At 42.3% G+C, this 17,030-nt stretch overlaps 2 protein-coding genes across 3 annotated transcripts; one reads left to right on the top strand and one right to left on the bottom strand.

Annotated features, from left to right (window-relative positions):
- The first annotated feature begins 1,266 nt into the window (after positions 1-1,266).
- SKIC8 (SKI8 subunit of superkiller complex) lies at positions 1,267-8,595 on the top strand. The gene is made up of 10 exons (XM_065733589.1): positions 1,267-1,374; positions 1,466-1,493; positions 3,313-3,418; positions 4,202-4,374; positions 5,469-5,617; positions 5,813-5,906; positions 6,347-6,440; positions 7,081-7,173; positions 7,685-7,763; positions 8,482-8,595. The coding sequence occupies exons 1-10, from the start codon at positions 1,363-1,365 to the stop codon at positions 8,569-8,571; spliced, it is 918 nt and encodes a 305-aa protein (XP_065589661.1). The 5' UTR covers positions 1,267-1,362; the 3' UTR covers positions 8,572-8,595.
- An 872-nt stretch (positions 8,596-9,467) lies between these two features.
- On the bottom strand, positions 9,468-14,618 carry DNAJA4 (DnaJ heat shock protein family (Hsp40) member A4). Of its 2 annotated transcripts, XM_065733583.1 has the most exons (7): positions 14,486-14,618; positions 13,017-13,197; positions 12,024-12,128; positions 11,051-11,278; positions 10,738-10,968; positions 10,215-10,315; positions 9,468-10,131 (listed from the first exon to the last, which is right to left on the bottom strand). In XM_065733583.1, the coding sequence occupies exons 1-7, from the start codon at positions 14,615-14,617 to the stop codon at positions 9,913-9,915; spliced, it is 1,197 nt and encodes a 398-aa protein (XP_065589655.1). In that variant the 5' UTR covers position 14,618; the 3' UTR covers positions 9,468-9,912. The 2 variants fall into 2 exon arrangements, with proteins under 2 accessions (XP_065589655.1, XP_065589656.1); XM_065733584.1 differs by lacking the exons at positions 12,024-12,128; positions 13,017-13,197 and having other exon boundaries at positions 14,486-14,565.
- Positions 14,619-17,030: the final 2,412 nt, after the last annotated feature.

Here is a 17,030-nt window from a genome sequence, read left to right as displayed (position 1 = left end):
AAATCACAGAATTACAGAACTGTAGAGGTTGGAAGGGACCTCTAGAGATCATTGAGTCCAACCCCCCTGCCAAAGCAGCTCCCAGCCCACGTTGCACAGGTAGGCATCCAGGCAGGTCTTGAAGGTCTCCAGAGTAGGAGACTCCACCACCTCTCTGTGCAGCCGTTGCCAGTGCTCCGTCACTGCACTGTGAAGGAGTTCCCACACACATTTGTGCAGAACTTCGTATGCTTCAGTTTGTGGCCATTTCCCCTCATCCTATCACTACGCACTGCTGAGAAGAGTCCAGCCTCGTCCCTTTGCCTCCTGCTCCTTAAATATTTATAGACGTGGATCAGATCTTCTCAGAGTCTTCTTATTTCAAGACTGAACAGCCCCAGCTCTCTCAGCCTTTCCTCATAAGAGAAGTGAATCCTGATCTGAGCTATGATTGCTGCCCATGACAGCACTCAGACTACTACTTTTGAAACGAGCTGTTCTCAGTTTGCCTTCTGCAGCTGTGCTTTCGGCTGGGAACATTTCTGCAATTTTTGTATGACACCTCAAAGCGTTGGGAGCACTTTGACTCTCGAGGGCTGAGTAGCAGCAGAGCAGCACCGTGCATGGACTGCAGAACCCAGTCCTGCGTACAAGGAAGGAGTACATTTCAAGCATAAATTTAAATGGCAGAATTCCTGGAAGAATCCTGTAGGACACATCAATGCAATCATTTTTCTGACTTCTGAAGCACCTCGGTGGTAACAGCAGCAGTAAAACATCAGCATCCAGTAACATGGGTGTGAATTTTTCTGAAATTCAGCGCGTGGAAGCAACTTGCCCTAAAAGCCTCCATCCAAACAGTGAAAGGACTAAGGATTCTGTGGTGACGTGGAAGAGTTTTCCCTAGGTTTCCACTCCTGGCTGTACGGACGCACACTGAGGATCTTATCCCCAGCACTTGGGCGGGCTGAGGCGCCCGGCGAGGAGCCGCCCTCAGCGCCACCACGCGGCGGCGCTGTACGGTGCGGCGCGGCGCGGCGGGAGGCCGCGGGCGGGGGCGCTCTTGCCGCACTCTCTGTGGTACGTGACGTCATCACTGTGCGACGGCGGCGGCGGCAGCTGTGGCGGCGGGGAGCTGTGAACACGGCGCGGTATTGTACCGATGCGTTGCGGGGACGGGGAGCGCGGCCGCGGGAGGTGGCGGTGGGGTCCGGGAGGGCCTCACGGGGTGAGGCGAGCGGCGGCTGATAGGAGGGTCTCTCGGGCTTTTATCCGTGCGTGCCGAGCTCCCTTCGGCCCGAGCTGTGTTTCGGAGTCCCGTTGTTGGGCCTAATGGATGTTCTCCTTCCAGAGCCTTCCTGCTGAGGTCGTTTCCTCGCAGATATGACCACACAGGTAAATGTAAACGTAGCGTTACTCAAGCTAAACGCTAGTTTGATGGATTTTTAGGTTATTATGCATAATACCGATTATTTTTTCTTTCTAGTACGGTATTCTCTTCAAGCAAGAGCAAGGTGAGAAGGCACTAACTTAATTCTGTCTTCCTTGGGTGAGGTAGAACAGATATGGCACTGAGACCACCAGGGGGTGTTCCTGTTGTGTGTAAATCACAACAGCTTTTCAGTAGTGAGCAAAATAGCTCCTGTGTTCGGCAGCAGTGAGAGCTGTGGGTTACTGCTGGCGGCAGCTCCACCTTACCAGCAGCACCACAACTATCTTTTGGTGATCTCACTCTCACGCATTCTGAAGTTGTCCTGGGAAACGTTTGTGGGCTGTGTTACTGTGGTGTTGTGTTCTTGAAGCAGGAGGTGCAGTAGATTTAGGATCAAAGCCACCATGATTTTTCACAGAATCACAGAACTGTAGGGGTTGGAAGGGACCTCTAGAGATCATTGAGTCCAACCCCCCTGCCAAAGCAGCTCCCAGCCCATGTTGCACAGGTAGGCGTCCAGGCAGGTCTTGAAGGTCTCCAGAGTAGGAGACTCCACCACGTCTCTGTGCAGCCGTTGCCAGTGCTCCGTCACTGCACTGTGAAGGAGTTCCCACACACATTTGTGCAGAACTTCGTATGCTTCAGTTTGTGGCCATTTCCCCTCATCCTATCACCACATGTTGCATGGAAGAGTTCAGCCCCGTCCCTTTGCCTCCCACTCCACAGATAATTATAGATGTGGATCAGATCCCCTCTGAGTGTTCATTTTCTCAAGGCTGAACAGCCCCAGCTCTCTCAGCCTTTCCTCATGCAGGAGGTGTTCCACATTCTTTATCATCTTTGTAGCTCTCCCCTGGACTCCTTCCAGCAGATCCCTGTCTTTTTTGTACCAGGGAGCCCAGAACTGGACACAGTACTGCAGGTGAGGCCTCACCAGGGCAGAGTAGAGGGGGAGGATCACCTCCCTTGATCTGCTGGCCACGCTGTTTTTAATGCACCTTGGGATAAGCCAGCTGCATATACTCTAAAACTTTCTTCCAAAAAACTTTATAGTAGGATACAGATGTTTGGACACGCAATCTTAAAATGGTAAAACAACACACACAAAAAGAGAGGTTTCCTGTTTTAATCTCCTTGCTGGGGGAAAGAGTCTGTTTCATTTTTAGCTAGGTACTTCAAGATGCAGTAGAGCTTCCAATCTGTTGGGATTAACTGCTGTAAAAGTGAACTTTGAAAGTGTTTAAAGTTTGTCTTGCTGGGTGATTCTTGTGTGATGAATCTGGGTGATTCATCAGATAGCTCGCAGCAGATGGATGGTATAACCTTAGCTCTTTTAGTACACCTAAGGGCTTCAAAACTACTTAGAAGATAATGACTGCTAATTAGAAGGCAGTCCATGAAGTAGCAGCATAGAATAACCGAGAAAGAATAAGATGGTAAGATGACTAGGAGAGTAACAATTGCAGGTTGGCATATACATGATATTTAGGGCATAAGGAAATTAAAGAGAAAACAAAACAGATGGGACCTCCTAGAATCATAAGTCAGACGGCCAGCTTAATTATAAACTAGATAATGCAGATTTATTACAATTGCTTGTTATTGCTTAAGATATAGGTATCTATGTGAGAATGGTAATAAAGAAGGGTTCTGCATTGAGATGGTACTCCTGTTGCATTAAACTTATTTGGAGCTTTCTGCATGTAGAATATTGCTTCTGTGTGTGCTTAGCAATTCTCCCAGGCACAGTCTGTATGTGCAGTAGGCATGTAGCTGTGTTGCATCTACATATTTATTGGCCTTTCTGCTCTGAATATTTGTGAGAAGTAAAAACTGGTTGCTGTCTTACATCAAAAGAAACGACTTTAACTTTCAGTTTCTATGCTTTCATTCTCTTTTAGCTCATGATGATGCCATCTGGTCAGTTGCCTGGGGAAAAAACAAAAAAGATGGTTCTGAAACAGTGATCTCTGGTTCTTTGGATGATCTCGTGAAGGTTTGGAAGTGGTAAGTGCTTCGTATGGGATGTTATGAGCAGTTTTAACCCTGGGAAGTAGTTGCTATGGAGTTATAGTAGTCTTAAATTTGCACAGTCTGCAGGGATGTTAGAAATTACATCAGGGAAGAGGTAGCATTGAATACAGCTCTTCTCTTGAGCAGAGCTTCTTTTTCTCTTCGAGCAGAAGCATTCCACCGTGCTTTCAATTTTTAGGAACACAAACTTTTTTGAAATTACACATCACGTTTTACATGTCTTTTACTACACAGTGATAGGACTGGATGCATTTTGGAGCCAAAGAATTAGGAATGCATTTTTTTCTGAGATAATGCATTGGGAAGGAGTGTGTCTACTGCAGAATGAATCAGGGAAGCAAAACACAGAAGAAATTATCACCTTGTAAAAAAAAAAAGTGCTTCATGTTAATTGCTTAAGTAGCTCTGTTGTGGTATTATAAAAATGTTCGCCATTGTTTCATGCTCTCGTGGCACATGAAGTCTGTTGTGTAAGTATTCGTATACTGCCGTGGAATGGAGATTTCTGGGGAAATTCCTAGAGTGCAAAATGAAGTACTTACATTGCACAAATACGGCAAATAATTGATTAGTTTGTTCTTTCCTTTGAGTACCATAAACAATTTGTGCATCTCTGTCTTTGCTTTCCACTCAGACTGCCCCCTGGCTGACCGAAATGGAGGACTGTGGGTTAATTATCTCATTTGTTCTGTCTGAGCTTTGAGATTAGTAAAGTACCCCCAGCTATTCATATTTTTTTTTTCCCTGTCACAAAAGGAATGATGAAAAATTGGATCTACAATGGACGTTAGAGGGACACCAGCTGGGTGTGGTGTCTGTGGATATCAGCCACACGGGTTCCATTGCAGCATCCAGCTCCTTGGATGCCCATATTCGCCTTTGGGATTTAGAAACTGGCAAACAGATCAAGTCAATAGATGCTGGTCCTGGTAAGATACGGGTGTTAAGCTGTCTCCGTGTAAGAAGTGTACTAACACTAGGTGGAAATGCTGTACACTGTGTAACCAGAGTACGTGAGAGGGCCAGATTTTTTTTTTCTAATGTTTGTTTGCAAAATCTTAAAATCTCAGTGATTTTTACCAACTCGACACGAAGTAGTATTGCACAGTTTTATATTTACACACTGTTAATGCTTTCTGTATGCATTTAGATATGCTTTTTGTTAGATACTTAAAGCAAAGTGAAAACCACCTTGCTCTCACAGATATATTGATACAAGGATATGTAAAAAAAAATCATCCCAACACTTAATTCAGATTGGTTATAAAGAAAGTCAGAGTTTGCTAATGATACCCAGCTGTACCTGCATTGAATTTGAGTTGCATGTATGATGCTTACTTATGCAGTGCATCCAAACTTAAGAGAGCAAGTCACATTACAGTAAGGCTGAAGTCTGTTGATTGATATTGTTCTCCAAGTTGAAAAGTAGGTTATTTCATTATTATCTTATTCCAAATATTTCATTGATCTACGGGCAAATCCTTTATTTAAGAACAATTTGGAGTGCTTTATGTCATTAATATTCAGCCTTGAGAAGTGTCTGATTTACATTGTGCCTGCTGAGCACGTTGCCTTACTCTCAGGTTTTTTAATTCACTCACAGGCATGTTGATCCATGTTACATTCTTCTATCTGCATGTTTCTCCTGTGTCTTCAGTGCTTTGCTAACTGCTAGCATTTCTTTCTTGTACTGGCTTAATATCCTTTGTCATGAGAAGAAAAGAACGAATTCAGAATTCACTTAGGCAGTCTTAATTCTAAAGCTGTTGTTACAGTGGGAGCTGCTAAAACCAACATCTTAGAAAATACAGTTCTTCACTAAACTGAAGTAAATGTTTTGTGCTGTACTTCATTAATTACTTAGGAAGATAACGTTAATGACCTGGTACACTCTTAAGAGTGTTTAGTAGAGATGGGAGTATTAAGAATAGTATGAACATATGCATGCAGAACTGACACCGCTGGATAAGGACTAGCAAAAGTACTCAGCTAACTGAATGTTTCGTTGTTGTTTTTAACACAGTTGATGCTTGGTCCCTGGCTTTTTCACCTGATTCCCAGTTCCTTGCAACAGGAAGTCATGTGGGAAAAGTCAATATTTTCGGTGTCGAAACTGGAAAAAAAGAATATTCTCTGGACACCAGAGGAAAGTTCATCCTTAGCATTGCATATGTAAGAAGCACAACTAATCATTTCTTAAGTGAAGTATGTTGTAATATGCTGCAAATCAGACTATTTTTTCATTCTGTCAGGTAATGTCTATGTAATATTGTCAGCCAGACTTTGTGACCAGTTGCTAAGAGCGCTGGGGAGGTACACAGCACGAATTCATACAGTTGTTACGTGCATACTCCTGTTTTCTTACAGAGTCCAGATGGAAAATACTTAGCCAGTGGAGCAATAGATGGCATTATCAATATTTTTGATATTGCAACTGGAAAACTTCTGCACACGCTAGAAGGTAACGACTGAGAGATTTAACCCATCAGAATCAGATACAACAGCCATGGCATGGATGATGTTTCTTTTCCATTAGATCCTGTTTATTTAGTGTACTCTAAAACATAATGTAAGCTCATGTAGTATAAGAGCCTATCTTAAAATGTAAATGTCGGTAATGCTTAACTCACTTCTTAAGACTGTGGTTGCTTTTTGTATTGCACAGATGAAGCAAATCTTGTACATTTTCCTACACCTTTTCTACTTAAAAAAGCCACAGCTGTGAAGAAAGGATACTTTTGTGTTGGAGTGGACATGCTTTAGCAGTCAAAGCTCACAACTACTGCCAGTTTCCATTGTGTGAAAGCAGAAGCAGGCTGTTCTGGTGTAGCTCTTATTACTGCTGCTGTCATTAGTGATTGGAAGAGCTGCACTGTAAGCCATGAATGATTCCCATTTCAGGTCATGCGATGCCTATTCGTTCACTGACATTTTCTCCAGATTCCCAGCTACTCGTAACTGCTTCAGATGACGGCTATATCAAAATCTACGATGTGTGAGTTGTCATTTTGCAACATATGCTAACAGTAAAATAACTACGTTAAAGGCCAACGCTGTAATAAATACAGCAAACCCTCCACTTTCTGTAATCCTGTTCATCTTTGGGATTTTTCTTTATCTAATAAATCACCCTAGCTTAAGCAGTAAAACATAAACCCTTTTAGTTTTTAAAAAGCACGTAGGTGGATGACAGCCTTAAGCTTGCAAACGAGTGTCTTTTGTCATATTTGGCCCAGTAGGGAACAGGTTGTTTTGTGCTTTTGTTTGTCCTGTTTTTGTGTTTACACACCTTAATCATCTGTACCCAAGTTTATGACCCTTTCCTCTTGCACTATGCCAAAATTTGGAAGACATTGGGCAGAAAAGAAACCACTTCAGTTATCTTCACTCCCCTACAGCTGCATTACTATGCCTTCTTCATAGAAGTTTTTCAGGTCCAACTGTTCCTTCCACCCACACATCTTTTTAGTGGCCCCTTTCTAACTTGTGAAATCCAAAGAAGGATCTATTCCTGCACCATTCTGCTTGGGCCAGAGGTCACCCGTGATCTTTCTGTTGAACTGTTAAGAGTACAGTAATAATAATGTATAACATAATAACATTTATGTTATAATTCTGTTTTTTTCTTTCTACAGACAGCATGCCAACCTGGCTGGCACGTTAAGTGGTCATGGATCCTGGGTGCTAAATGTAGCATTTTGTCCTGATGATACCCACTTTGTTTCCAGGTACTAAGGATTTTAAACTTGTTTCTGCTTGTTAAAAAGTTTTATATTTATGTAGAGAGACTGATCACAAAGTAGATGAACACTCCAATAAAAGGCTCTAGAGAGGATCTGCAATGTAATAGCAATTGTGAACAGGGTAAGTCATCCCAGAGCAGTGGAGTTCCCTCTAAGTGAAAAACGTCTTAACATAAAAGGGCAATTTGATTCTAGGTATCTGAAAATGTTATTAAAAAATAACACGTACAACCCTGTGCAGCATTACACATTGATCCAGTAGATTAACAACTAACTCTTACAACAGCTCAGACAAGGAAACCCAGTTTTACATAACAAACATTTCTTCATCTTTGTATCAAGGACCTTGGAAGAATTTTCTGGCTAAAATGGTAGCGCTCGATTTTGTGCTGTATATACAGGACCAGGGAATGTATTTTATAGGTCACTGGAACCTGCAGGATGACATCTTTGTATAATCTATTAATTTTGATGTTGGTCAATATTACTTTTTCAGTTCATCTGATAAAAGCGTGAAAGTCTGGGATGCTGGAACAAGAACCTGCGTTCATACCTTCCTCGACCACCAAGACCAGGTATGGTAGCAAAAGATTGTTCTGTCTACTGTCACATTAAGTCACTGTCTTAACAGGAAAGCTTAAGATGTGCAGTTATGCAGGTCTGTGTTTAAAATTAGAACTCTGGCCTTGGGATTCGACTTCATCTTGCTATAATGAAGTCCTCAGATTTGTTAGTATTTTAGACACTTCACATCAAATTACTATTTCAAGGGTATAGGTCTGTCTTCCAAATAACCCATTTTCAAATGTTCAAACAAGGACAAGCCTGGATGGCTGAAGGGATTCTTACCCATCTGTATTGTTTGTCTATTGTTATTTATCACTTAAAGACAGCATGCAGATGTCTAAGGAGGGGCAGGGGGGGATTACTGTAAAAGCTTGATAAGCATCTTTGACTTCCTTCTTAAACGTCTGTACTACCTTGCTGTAGACTCCTCAAGAGAGGAATCATTGCATAAAACAAGCCTAATGTTTTCAAACTGGGGCAAGTGCACCTTGGTAGTTTTCAGGTTCATGGAGGATGTATGACCTGTGGTCAGTAGGAAAGCAGAATCTTTCTGGACAAGACAACTAGAGGGGACACTGCTATTAGAAGTGGGATGTGTAACTCAAATCAGCTCTAATGGGGCATTCTTAAATGATCCTCTTACTTCTTCTGCTCAGTATATATATACCTTACTGCAAAGGCATATTTTTGCCTTTCTTGATTGTCTTCTGTATGTTCTATCGGCAGGTTTGGGGTGTGAAATATAATGGAAGTGGATCCAAAATTGTATCTGTTGGAGATGACCAAGAAATCCATATTTATGACTGTCCTGTTTAAGTGCCCTGACTTACATGCTTTGGTTCACTGCTGTGGCATTTCTTAGAAATACTGCAGTCCTTGTATTATTATTTTTTTAATATTAAAAAGTATTTCAGTAATGCTGAAGAAATGAGACACTTGTAATTTCAATTCTGTTTAGCGTGAGAGAAAGCTTTACTTTTTTAAAATAAAAGCTACAGCTGCAAATAATTCATGGTTTTTGAATAAACATTTTTAGAAGGATGTAGTCATGTAAAGTAACTGCTCAGTTAATCTACCACTGCTATTTGCTCCCTGCCTTCACATAAATAGATGAGAGCTAGAAATTGTTGTTCAAGCTGGTCAAACTTATTTTAGGAGAAGGGAAAGTGACAGACATTAAGATAAAAGCTTTGCTCATCTTCATGTTCCTCTTGAAAGTGAGAGGGTCATCTAAGTTGAACAGCTGTCCCAATAACTGTACAGTGACAGGTGCCTGATAATGATCTCCATGAGGGGCAGTACCTCTTTTCAACTCTGACTTCAGTGATTCTGCTGCATGAACAGCTCAGAGGGATAAGTCATCATTTTACTGTGCTGCTCAGGGAATAAGGAATAGCATTAGTACAGCAAAGGGAGGGAGTTTCATAATAATAATCTTATTTCCTTCCAGGCTAACACTTTCTAGAAAAGGATGAGGTACTGATCTCTCAAAACCCTAAGTTGTAGTTTTATTTGGAAGTACTATAGTTTGTCACTCTAAAGCACACAGAGGCCACCTTAGTATAGGATCTTTAAGTTGTTGCACTTCCATAGAGGTAAGCTTTAAAAGAATGCTAGCCTACTATAAAGGAGAGGGAGAATGAAAAATGCTTCTGATATACAGAAGGAATACAGCTAATAGGGTTGCAGCATGCAAAGTTCATTATACAAAGGACAGCAGGGACTTAAATTTATTGATTCTAGATTGGCTTAAGAAGTACAAGAAAAAACAAAAAGGTGAAGTTCTATTTATTAGAAGTAACTTCTGCTATGTTTTATTCTATGAAATTAATTTTTCAGTATGAAAATATTTACATAAGACACTACTCAACTTTTTTCAGTATTGTGAGAGTCTTATATAAATAGCATCAGTGAAATAAGTTGAGAACCTTCACAGCACAAGGAAACATACCAACTCAGTTGGTTCTCAGCTGTGTGACATTTGCTTTATATATAAAGACAAGAACACAATATAAATTAGTTACAAAAAAAAAAAGTGATACTGACAGCGCAGCAACTCAATTTGCTGAACACAAAGACCACAAGCAGTGGCTATTTCAGCCATGCAGTTTTCATTGTGAAAATTTACATTTTAGGCAATATCAACTCCACCTCAATTTAAGATGTCTGACACTGTACACCTGTTCTTGGACCCTCCTCATCTTCTTCATATGCTTCTCCTCCACTGTTACGGTAGGTTTGCTCACTTGGGTCAAAATCTTCAAGGTCTACTTGATCCATCTCATCTGTAATCATAACATCTTCTCTTGGAGGAAGCAGAGCCTCCAGCATATTGAGTTTCTCCCTTGGAAGCCAGTGCTGCTCTGGAAACTGGACCTACAATTTATTTAAAACTAAGTTACTCCTGACACTAATAATTCTCTGCAGTAAACTGCTGCAATAAATGAGCAGTCACTTACCAAAAACTGTATAATTAAGCTGCCTCTGTCCATCGGAGATTTGTAGATGGGCATCCCTTCATTGTAGATACACTTCAGGTCACCATGTTTTATCACTTCACCTACACAGAAGTTGGGAGTTGTAAGCAATTTTACATGACAGAAGTTTATCAGAAGCAACTTTTACATTTCTAAAGACTACAGAAAATTGTGGATTGAAGAGTACTAAAACCAAGCTGAATGAAAGGAACACTGAAATAAGCTCCTTAGGAGTATTACTTCTACAGTAAAAGAAGCTTCTCTTAGCACAGCCACCAGGCTGAATTAGCAAATCTAATACAGTTGATAAACTTAAATCCCACAGTTGAGGAAGAGATTTCATAAGAAGCATTTGACAGATTTAGCTGCAATTCTACATGCAATACTTAGCTGCCAGTCTCTTCAATCCTCTATTAAATGACTTCAAGCATAATTATAGTTTGTTGCAGCAGCAGATTAAGAACAAACAACGTTATCAAACGTCATCAGAAACCTGGAGACCTACCTGGTCTAGATGATATGACTAGGACTCTGTTATCAAGAGTTTCAATAGTCTTTTTGAAACCACATAAAGCCTCTGAGAGTTGAATTCTCATTTTTGTAACTAAATCATGGCCTCGTCTCTGAAAAACACCATGGTCCTTCTGATCAAGCACAATTATAACATCACCAGGCTCCAGATCAGGCTCCTGGTCACCTTCTCCATGAAACACTATCTTCTGTCCATCCTTCATACCTGCAGGAAAAAAAACACGCTTATTCTCTGCAGACCTGCTGGACTGGGATTAGGGAATAAAGAGCAAATACAGAGTTCTTACCTTTATCAACATGAACTTCTATGATCTTTTTCTCTCTTACAACCTTACATCCATTGCAGTTGTCACACCTGTCCTTTGGATTTATTCTTTCACCTTGGCCTTTGCATTCTGGACACACAGTTTGGATTTGTTGTACCATGCCAGGTCCAATCTGCTGAACAAGTACTTGCATTCCTCTTCCTTTACATACAGGGCACTTTTCTACTGCACCTCTCTTTCCACCATAACCTTTGGCAAAAAAAAGTTGGAAGATATTTCAGCCAAAAACCAGCATTAGTCTACAGTAGCCAAGCTAAAGCTCACCGACTTCAGAACCCTTAGAATAACTTGGAGTAATTCTGTAATGTAATTATGTTGGAAATACTGTAGTTTGTGACAAACATGCCTCACAAATTAAACATTTCCACAGAAAGAAGTTAACTTATCTATGCCCAGCTTCTTTTTACTAGTCTCTTCCCTCTATCCCCCAGTATATCTTGATTTTCAAGAAATTACCAACATACAACATTCCAGAGCTGAACATTCCATGAACACCCTGGAAAGAACTTGCAAAATATTTAATTAAGTACTACAACACAAGTCCACATTAAGTTTAACCTCAGTGAAGACCAGACATTATGATACTTAAGAGCTGTAAAATGAGTTGCATAATTCAAGCCAACCTTCCACCCACAGTGATTCAAGGAAAAAAACCCAGGCAGTTATTAAAGCTTCTAATTAATTTAATTAAGGTGCCCTTCAACTGCCTGTAGATTATAATTAAGTTCACCATTAGACCAATAGCTTAACACCACTTTGTTCAGGAAGATGGCCTTACTCTTGGCTAAGCACTGACATAAAGCAGTACAAAGAACCAAAGCACACTGATAAATATTCAAGAAAAAGAGAAAGCCCACTTTGCTCCTAGTTTCCCACCACGTTTTTTAAAAGAATCATGGAGTAAAAGGTGTTTGAAACCACTACATAATTTTACCTTCACATTTCCCACAAATAACATTTTTTTGCAGTGCCAGTTTCCTTGTAACACCATTATATAAGTCTTCAAGAGATACACCTAGCTGGTGCACAACGTTCTTGCCTTAGAGAAAGAAAAAAACAGATTAATGCTGGTTCAGCAACTTGGAGGACTAATACTTAAAGACTTCTATACTTGTTCATACATGCAGTCTCATTGAAGAAACAAAGTTAATTCCAGACTTGGAACAGAGCTCAGCCCCTTAAAAGCAGGTGCTATCAGCTTCCACTGAGCAGCACCCACTTAAGTCAGAACATAAAGTTTAGCTGCAGTTAAGCAAAGCATCACTAATGCCACTTTATCCCTACTCCTGCCCCAATTTTATAAGCTTAACTGAAAAGAAAAAGATGCAAGGACACTACCAGCTTCAGATCTAGTCAATTTAGAAATGGCTACTAGGCCTACCTATGTATTTCCATGCCACTTCATAGCATAAGTTTCAAAGTCTTTATAGCAAGTTACTACTCGCTCTTCCAGCAGACACTGGAAATGAAATGGTTGTGCTTTTGGCAGCACTATATGCTCAGCATCACAATTTCTCTCAAATCTTTTCCATTTGGGTTTAAAACAACTTCAGCATAAGTTGATGGTGTCCTTTGAAGCAAGTCGCCCAAAGCACATGAGCAAGTGAGGCACAGATTTTGAAAGAAGGTAACTTAAAACCCATCTGCTAACCATCTCAACCAACGTTTCCCCCACCCCTAGAGACTACCCACACCCATTTAACAAAAAAAAGCACAACTCATCAGAAAGATTGCTATAGCTACATCATGTTTTCTACTTAATTAGAAACTTACTACTAGAATAACTAATATTATAGTTTACTTCATCTATTGTTTTAACTAGTAAAACCCATACTATGTGCACTCGCAGAACAGCAGTACCACAGCACGGGTGTTTTATGCTTAAGTGCATGGTTAGAGTTTCTAGAACTTGTTTAGAACTGTGTACCTCTTCTCTCTCTATTCATTCGGCCTCCACCACCAAAGAACATGTCAAAGATGTCCATGGGTGAAGAGAAGCTGCCGCCACTCAGGCCTCCTTCTTTAATAGCCTGCTCCCCACCCTGGTCATAGAGGTCCCTTTTCTTTGGGTCCGACAGAACTTCATATGCCTGGGATATGAGTTTAAACTAAAAAGAAAAAAGAAGCTCTGAACAACTACGACCAAGAGGAAAAATAAGCCTCTCATATGCAACTGAATCTTTGGAATGAACCACCGTAACAACATTTATTCTTCTCCAAGAGGAAACTCCCTAAACAATTAAGTCACAGACCCTAATAATATGTTTTTAAGTACGAAGAACAGCTCTTTTCTCCCTCCCACCCACCAGCAGGTTACAAATGAACTTAATTCAGAGTCTCATCCAGCTTACAGGCATATGCTAACCACTCCTTGGGTGATCGCTGGTTGCAGATGTTATATACTCCTAACACTGCTGTTCAGAAAGGGGCATCACATCCCTGTCCTGAGGCACTGCTGGCCATTCTAGAGGTAAATGGAGAGCCCTCATAGCTGCTGAGCTCCTACAGCCAGCTGGAATTTTACAGGTACTTCAGCTGAAAAGTCATTGGTGTTCTCATTATTAAGCACTTAAAATACAAATCAAAATCCTTATAATATACAAATCAAATCCTTATAAAAATAATTATTTTTGAGTAACTGTTCCAAGGTTCCTGTTACTAAAACAGTAGACTTATAAAGTCCAGCTATTTTTGAGCACAATTTGCTATCAATGAAATGACGAACTCCAGTGTGAACATCATTTACTTACGGCCAGGTAAACTGGCAGGCCAGAAAAAAAAAAAGCAGACGTTAGCTTAGCCCATGTTACGACCCCACTAGTTTTAGTACTAGTTTTAGTTAGTGTACTAGACGCATGGAAACTGAAGCTTCCTTCCCGGCAATGAGGTATCAACAGACTCATTCACAGATGAGTGGAAACAACCATTCAAGTCCGATTGGTTTTCCGTCGCCTTCCAGCTGCGGTGCTTACACTCACGCGAGCATTTAAGTTCAGTGGGCCGCTCTTAATGACCCCCGCAGATCTCAGGGCAAGCTCCACCTGCCCAGAAGCGCGAATCCCCGCACTGCACCAAGCAACACAGGCAGGAGGACCCAGCACGGCCCCACGAGGGCAACGGAGGCTCTTCCAGTGCCGCTCATAGGACGGGACTCCGGCCGACGAGCGCAAACAGAGCGGAGATCACTAAAAACTGCGCCCGGGAAGAGCCGCCAACGATTCGTGCTGCGCAGCAGGACGGCCCCGAGGTACAGCCGGGCCCGGAGCCCTCACCAGCGGTAACAAAGGGCCCCGCGTGCCGCCCACCGGGCACAGGCAGGCCTGCCCGGCCAAGGGACCGCCGCCCCGCCCCCCCACCCCTCACCCCACCCCCCCCGCGGCCCGGCCCGGCCCATACCCGCTCGCCCTCGCTAGGGTTCTTGTCGGGGTGGTACTTCAGCGCCAATTTGCGGTAGGCGCGCTTGATCTCCTCAGAGGAGGCGGTGGGTTTCACCTGCAGGATATCGTAGTACTCCGTCTCCTTCACCATGGTGGCCACGCTCACAAAGCTTACAACGCCCGGGAGAACGGAGCCGCCCGCACGGCGACCTCAATGATGGCCGCCGCTCCGCCTCTTCCGCGGCCTTTATAGCGCCGCCGGCCGAATCTTCTGGAATGACGCCGCGCTACGTCACGGCGCTCGAACGGTCTGGAACCCGTGCGCGTGACGTCACCGCGGGGAGCCGAGCGCCAGCGGGCGGGGCGGGGCGGGGCGGGGCGGGCGGAGCTTGGGCGGGACCGGGGGGGGCGGGGACGAGCAGTGAGGAGGTGGAGGTCCGTGTGGTGAGGTGCTGGTTGTGGGCGCTCTGTGGTTGATTGCAGAAGTCGCACAGCCTTTAAGTGTGTGGGCGCATCTCTCAGCAGTTGCAGCAGTAGTTCCTTTCTCAGCTCACCTGCCTGATGTGCTCAGCTCGCATCTGTTCCGAGCCAGCAGTTGCTTCCCTGCTCTTCAGGTGAATTGCTGGTCTCCTTACTCTTCTTTCCCTTCCTTTCTTTCGTGCTGCATGGGACACATCACACTAAGTTTTTGCTTACCGAGTACTTGTACACGTTTAGGTGCAAACAGCAATCCAAAGAAGCACAGAAGCTCTATTCCCCCAAAGAAGGCAGGGTTGGGAGCTGGGGAATGGCTGCTGCCGCCTATTTCATTCAGCAGGCTCTAGCTTTGGTTTTTGAAATGGGTATCCTCATGGTTAGCACGAAGCGAGTCTATGCTGCCTCCTTTCTGTCCTTTGTAGCATTGGTATAGGCCTCAACCAGTATGCATTTTATTTTTCAATCTCTGCTGTCTTAGATACTCATAGCACCTCTTTGTTTTCTAGCCGTGCCTGTGTCTCATAAATCATGCCTTGTAAACTGTGAAACTGTTACTGAAAAGAGTGTCTCAGAGACACAGGTAAGAATGCAGTCTGTTAACTGAAGCTGCCATTTCATTGAGCACCACTGATTTTTGTATACAAGTTTCAGAGAGGACCTGTAAAAAATCAGGAGCCCAGGGCTTGAAATTTCTGTTTATGGGTACACCAAAGTTTGCTGCTGTACTCGCTCACGAAGGAGGAATCTGAATAATAACTTTCCTTCCTGCTGAGCTGGATTTTTTTTTCCAAGCCGAAACAGGTGTCTGGAGTTCTACGAATGCATTAGGAAAATAACCTTTAAATAACGCTTCTAACCAATGTTTTTTAATCTTAGTTAAGATATACTTTAAAAAGACTGTATAAAATATAACAGTCCAATGTAGTGGACCCTACATGCTGCTGGAATTCTTTCCACAGGTGGAACTGTTGATATTCTGTGCAGAAACCAGCTCTTAAGAAAATGCTCTTTCTCTTGGCAAAAAGATCGAAATGATGGTGTTTGTTTTATCTCATTAGGCTAACATGAAATGAATGACTAGCATCTTTAGAGGATTTTTCAGAGCTAAATTTTAATTGTGTACCACATAGTAATTAATTTCAAGTAACTGTAGTACAACAGAGTTAGGGCTGCTACCTTAGCACTGCTGTGATTGGTTAAAGGCTGTGTACCTTGAGGTGGTTGTGCCTATAGGAAATGTGACTTGGCTACAACTGGATGCACGAATGCTACTAAGAGAATAGGAGGTGGCAGGTGACCTGTGGTCCAACATTTCCTCAGAAGGAAGCAGAATAATTGTTTCTAGATATGCTTGTCCCCAGACCAAAACTTGTTTCGACCTTAAAGAAACAGCTCAGAAACAGCTCCCTCTTCCTTGTGTGTTTTTGCAGCTTTTTTTTTTACAGTTACAATTATCTTCCTTCATCACTACAAACTGTAGTTGAAAACAAATCTCAGATGCTTCGTTATAGGTGCTCTGACTCTAGAAGCTTTGCACAAAACTGTCAGGCTTTAGGAGAGCTGATTTGAAATAATGAAAGAAAGGTTAGAAGCAGTGTCATTTTTATAAGTGTCACAAAGCCTTTGCAGTAGGAGCTGCAAAGCATTTTAGACATCCTGCTTCTTATTGAGAGGTTTTTTGTTGTTGTTTTTAGACCCACCAGTGGAAGCCTGAAATAATAATAGGACTGGAAGGTTAACATCATGCTTTTAACAAAAACCATTTTCTACACCAAGAGGTTTGTTACCAGTTACATGATTTCCAAAAAGTGTGAATCACACATTTGTTATGTTGCATGAGTTGACAACCTGCTTAAACTAACTGGGATGAACAGCAAGGAACATCCAGAATTAGTATACTCCTCCATTCATTTTAAGTTTGTGGTGAGACAAACACTTGCTTTTAAGGGAGAAAAATGAGAGCAAGCAGCTATGGACAGGTTCATGTTGCCATAGCAGCACTGTGAATTAACCCTGAAGTGTCCTGTTCCAGACACCAGTGGGGTACCATACCCTGCACCCACTCTGAGGCCGATCTCTGCACTGTG

Source organism: Cyrtonyx montezumae, unplaced genomic scaffold (assembly GCF_038088225.1).
Source record: "Cyrtonyx montezumae isolate F1298 unplaced genomic scaffold, pur_monq_1.0 scaffold_17, whole genome shotgun sequence".
Lineage (NCBI taxonomy): Eukaryota > Metazoa > Chordata > Aves > Galliformes > Odontophoridae > Cyrtonyx > Cyrtonyx montezumae.
The sequence above is the reverse complement of the archived record's forward strand: the minus strand, read 5'-3'. Positions and strand labels throughout refer to the sequence as shown.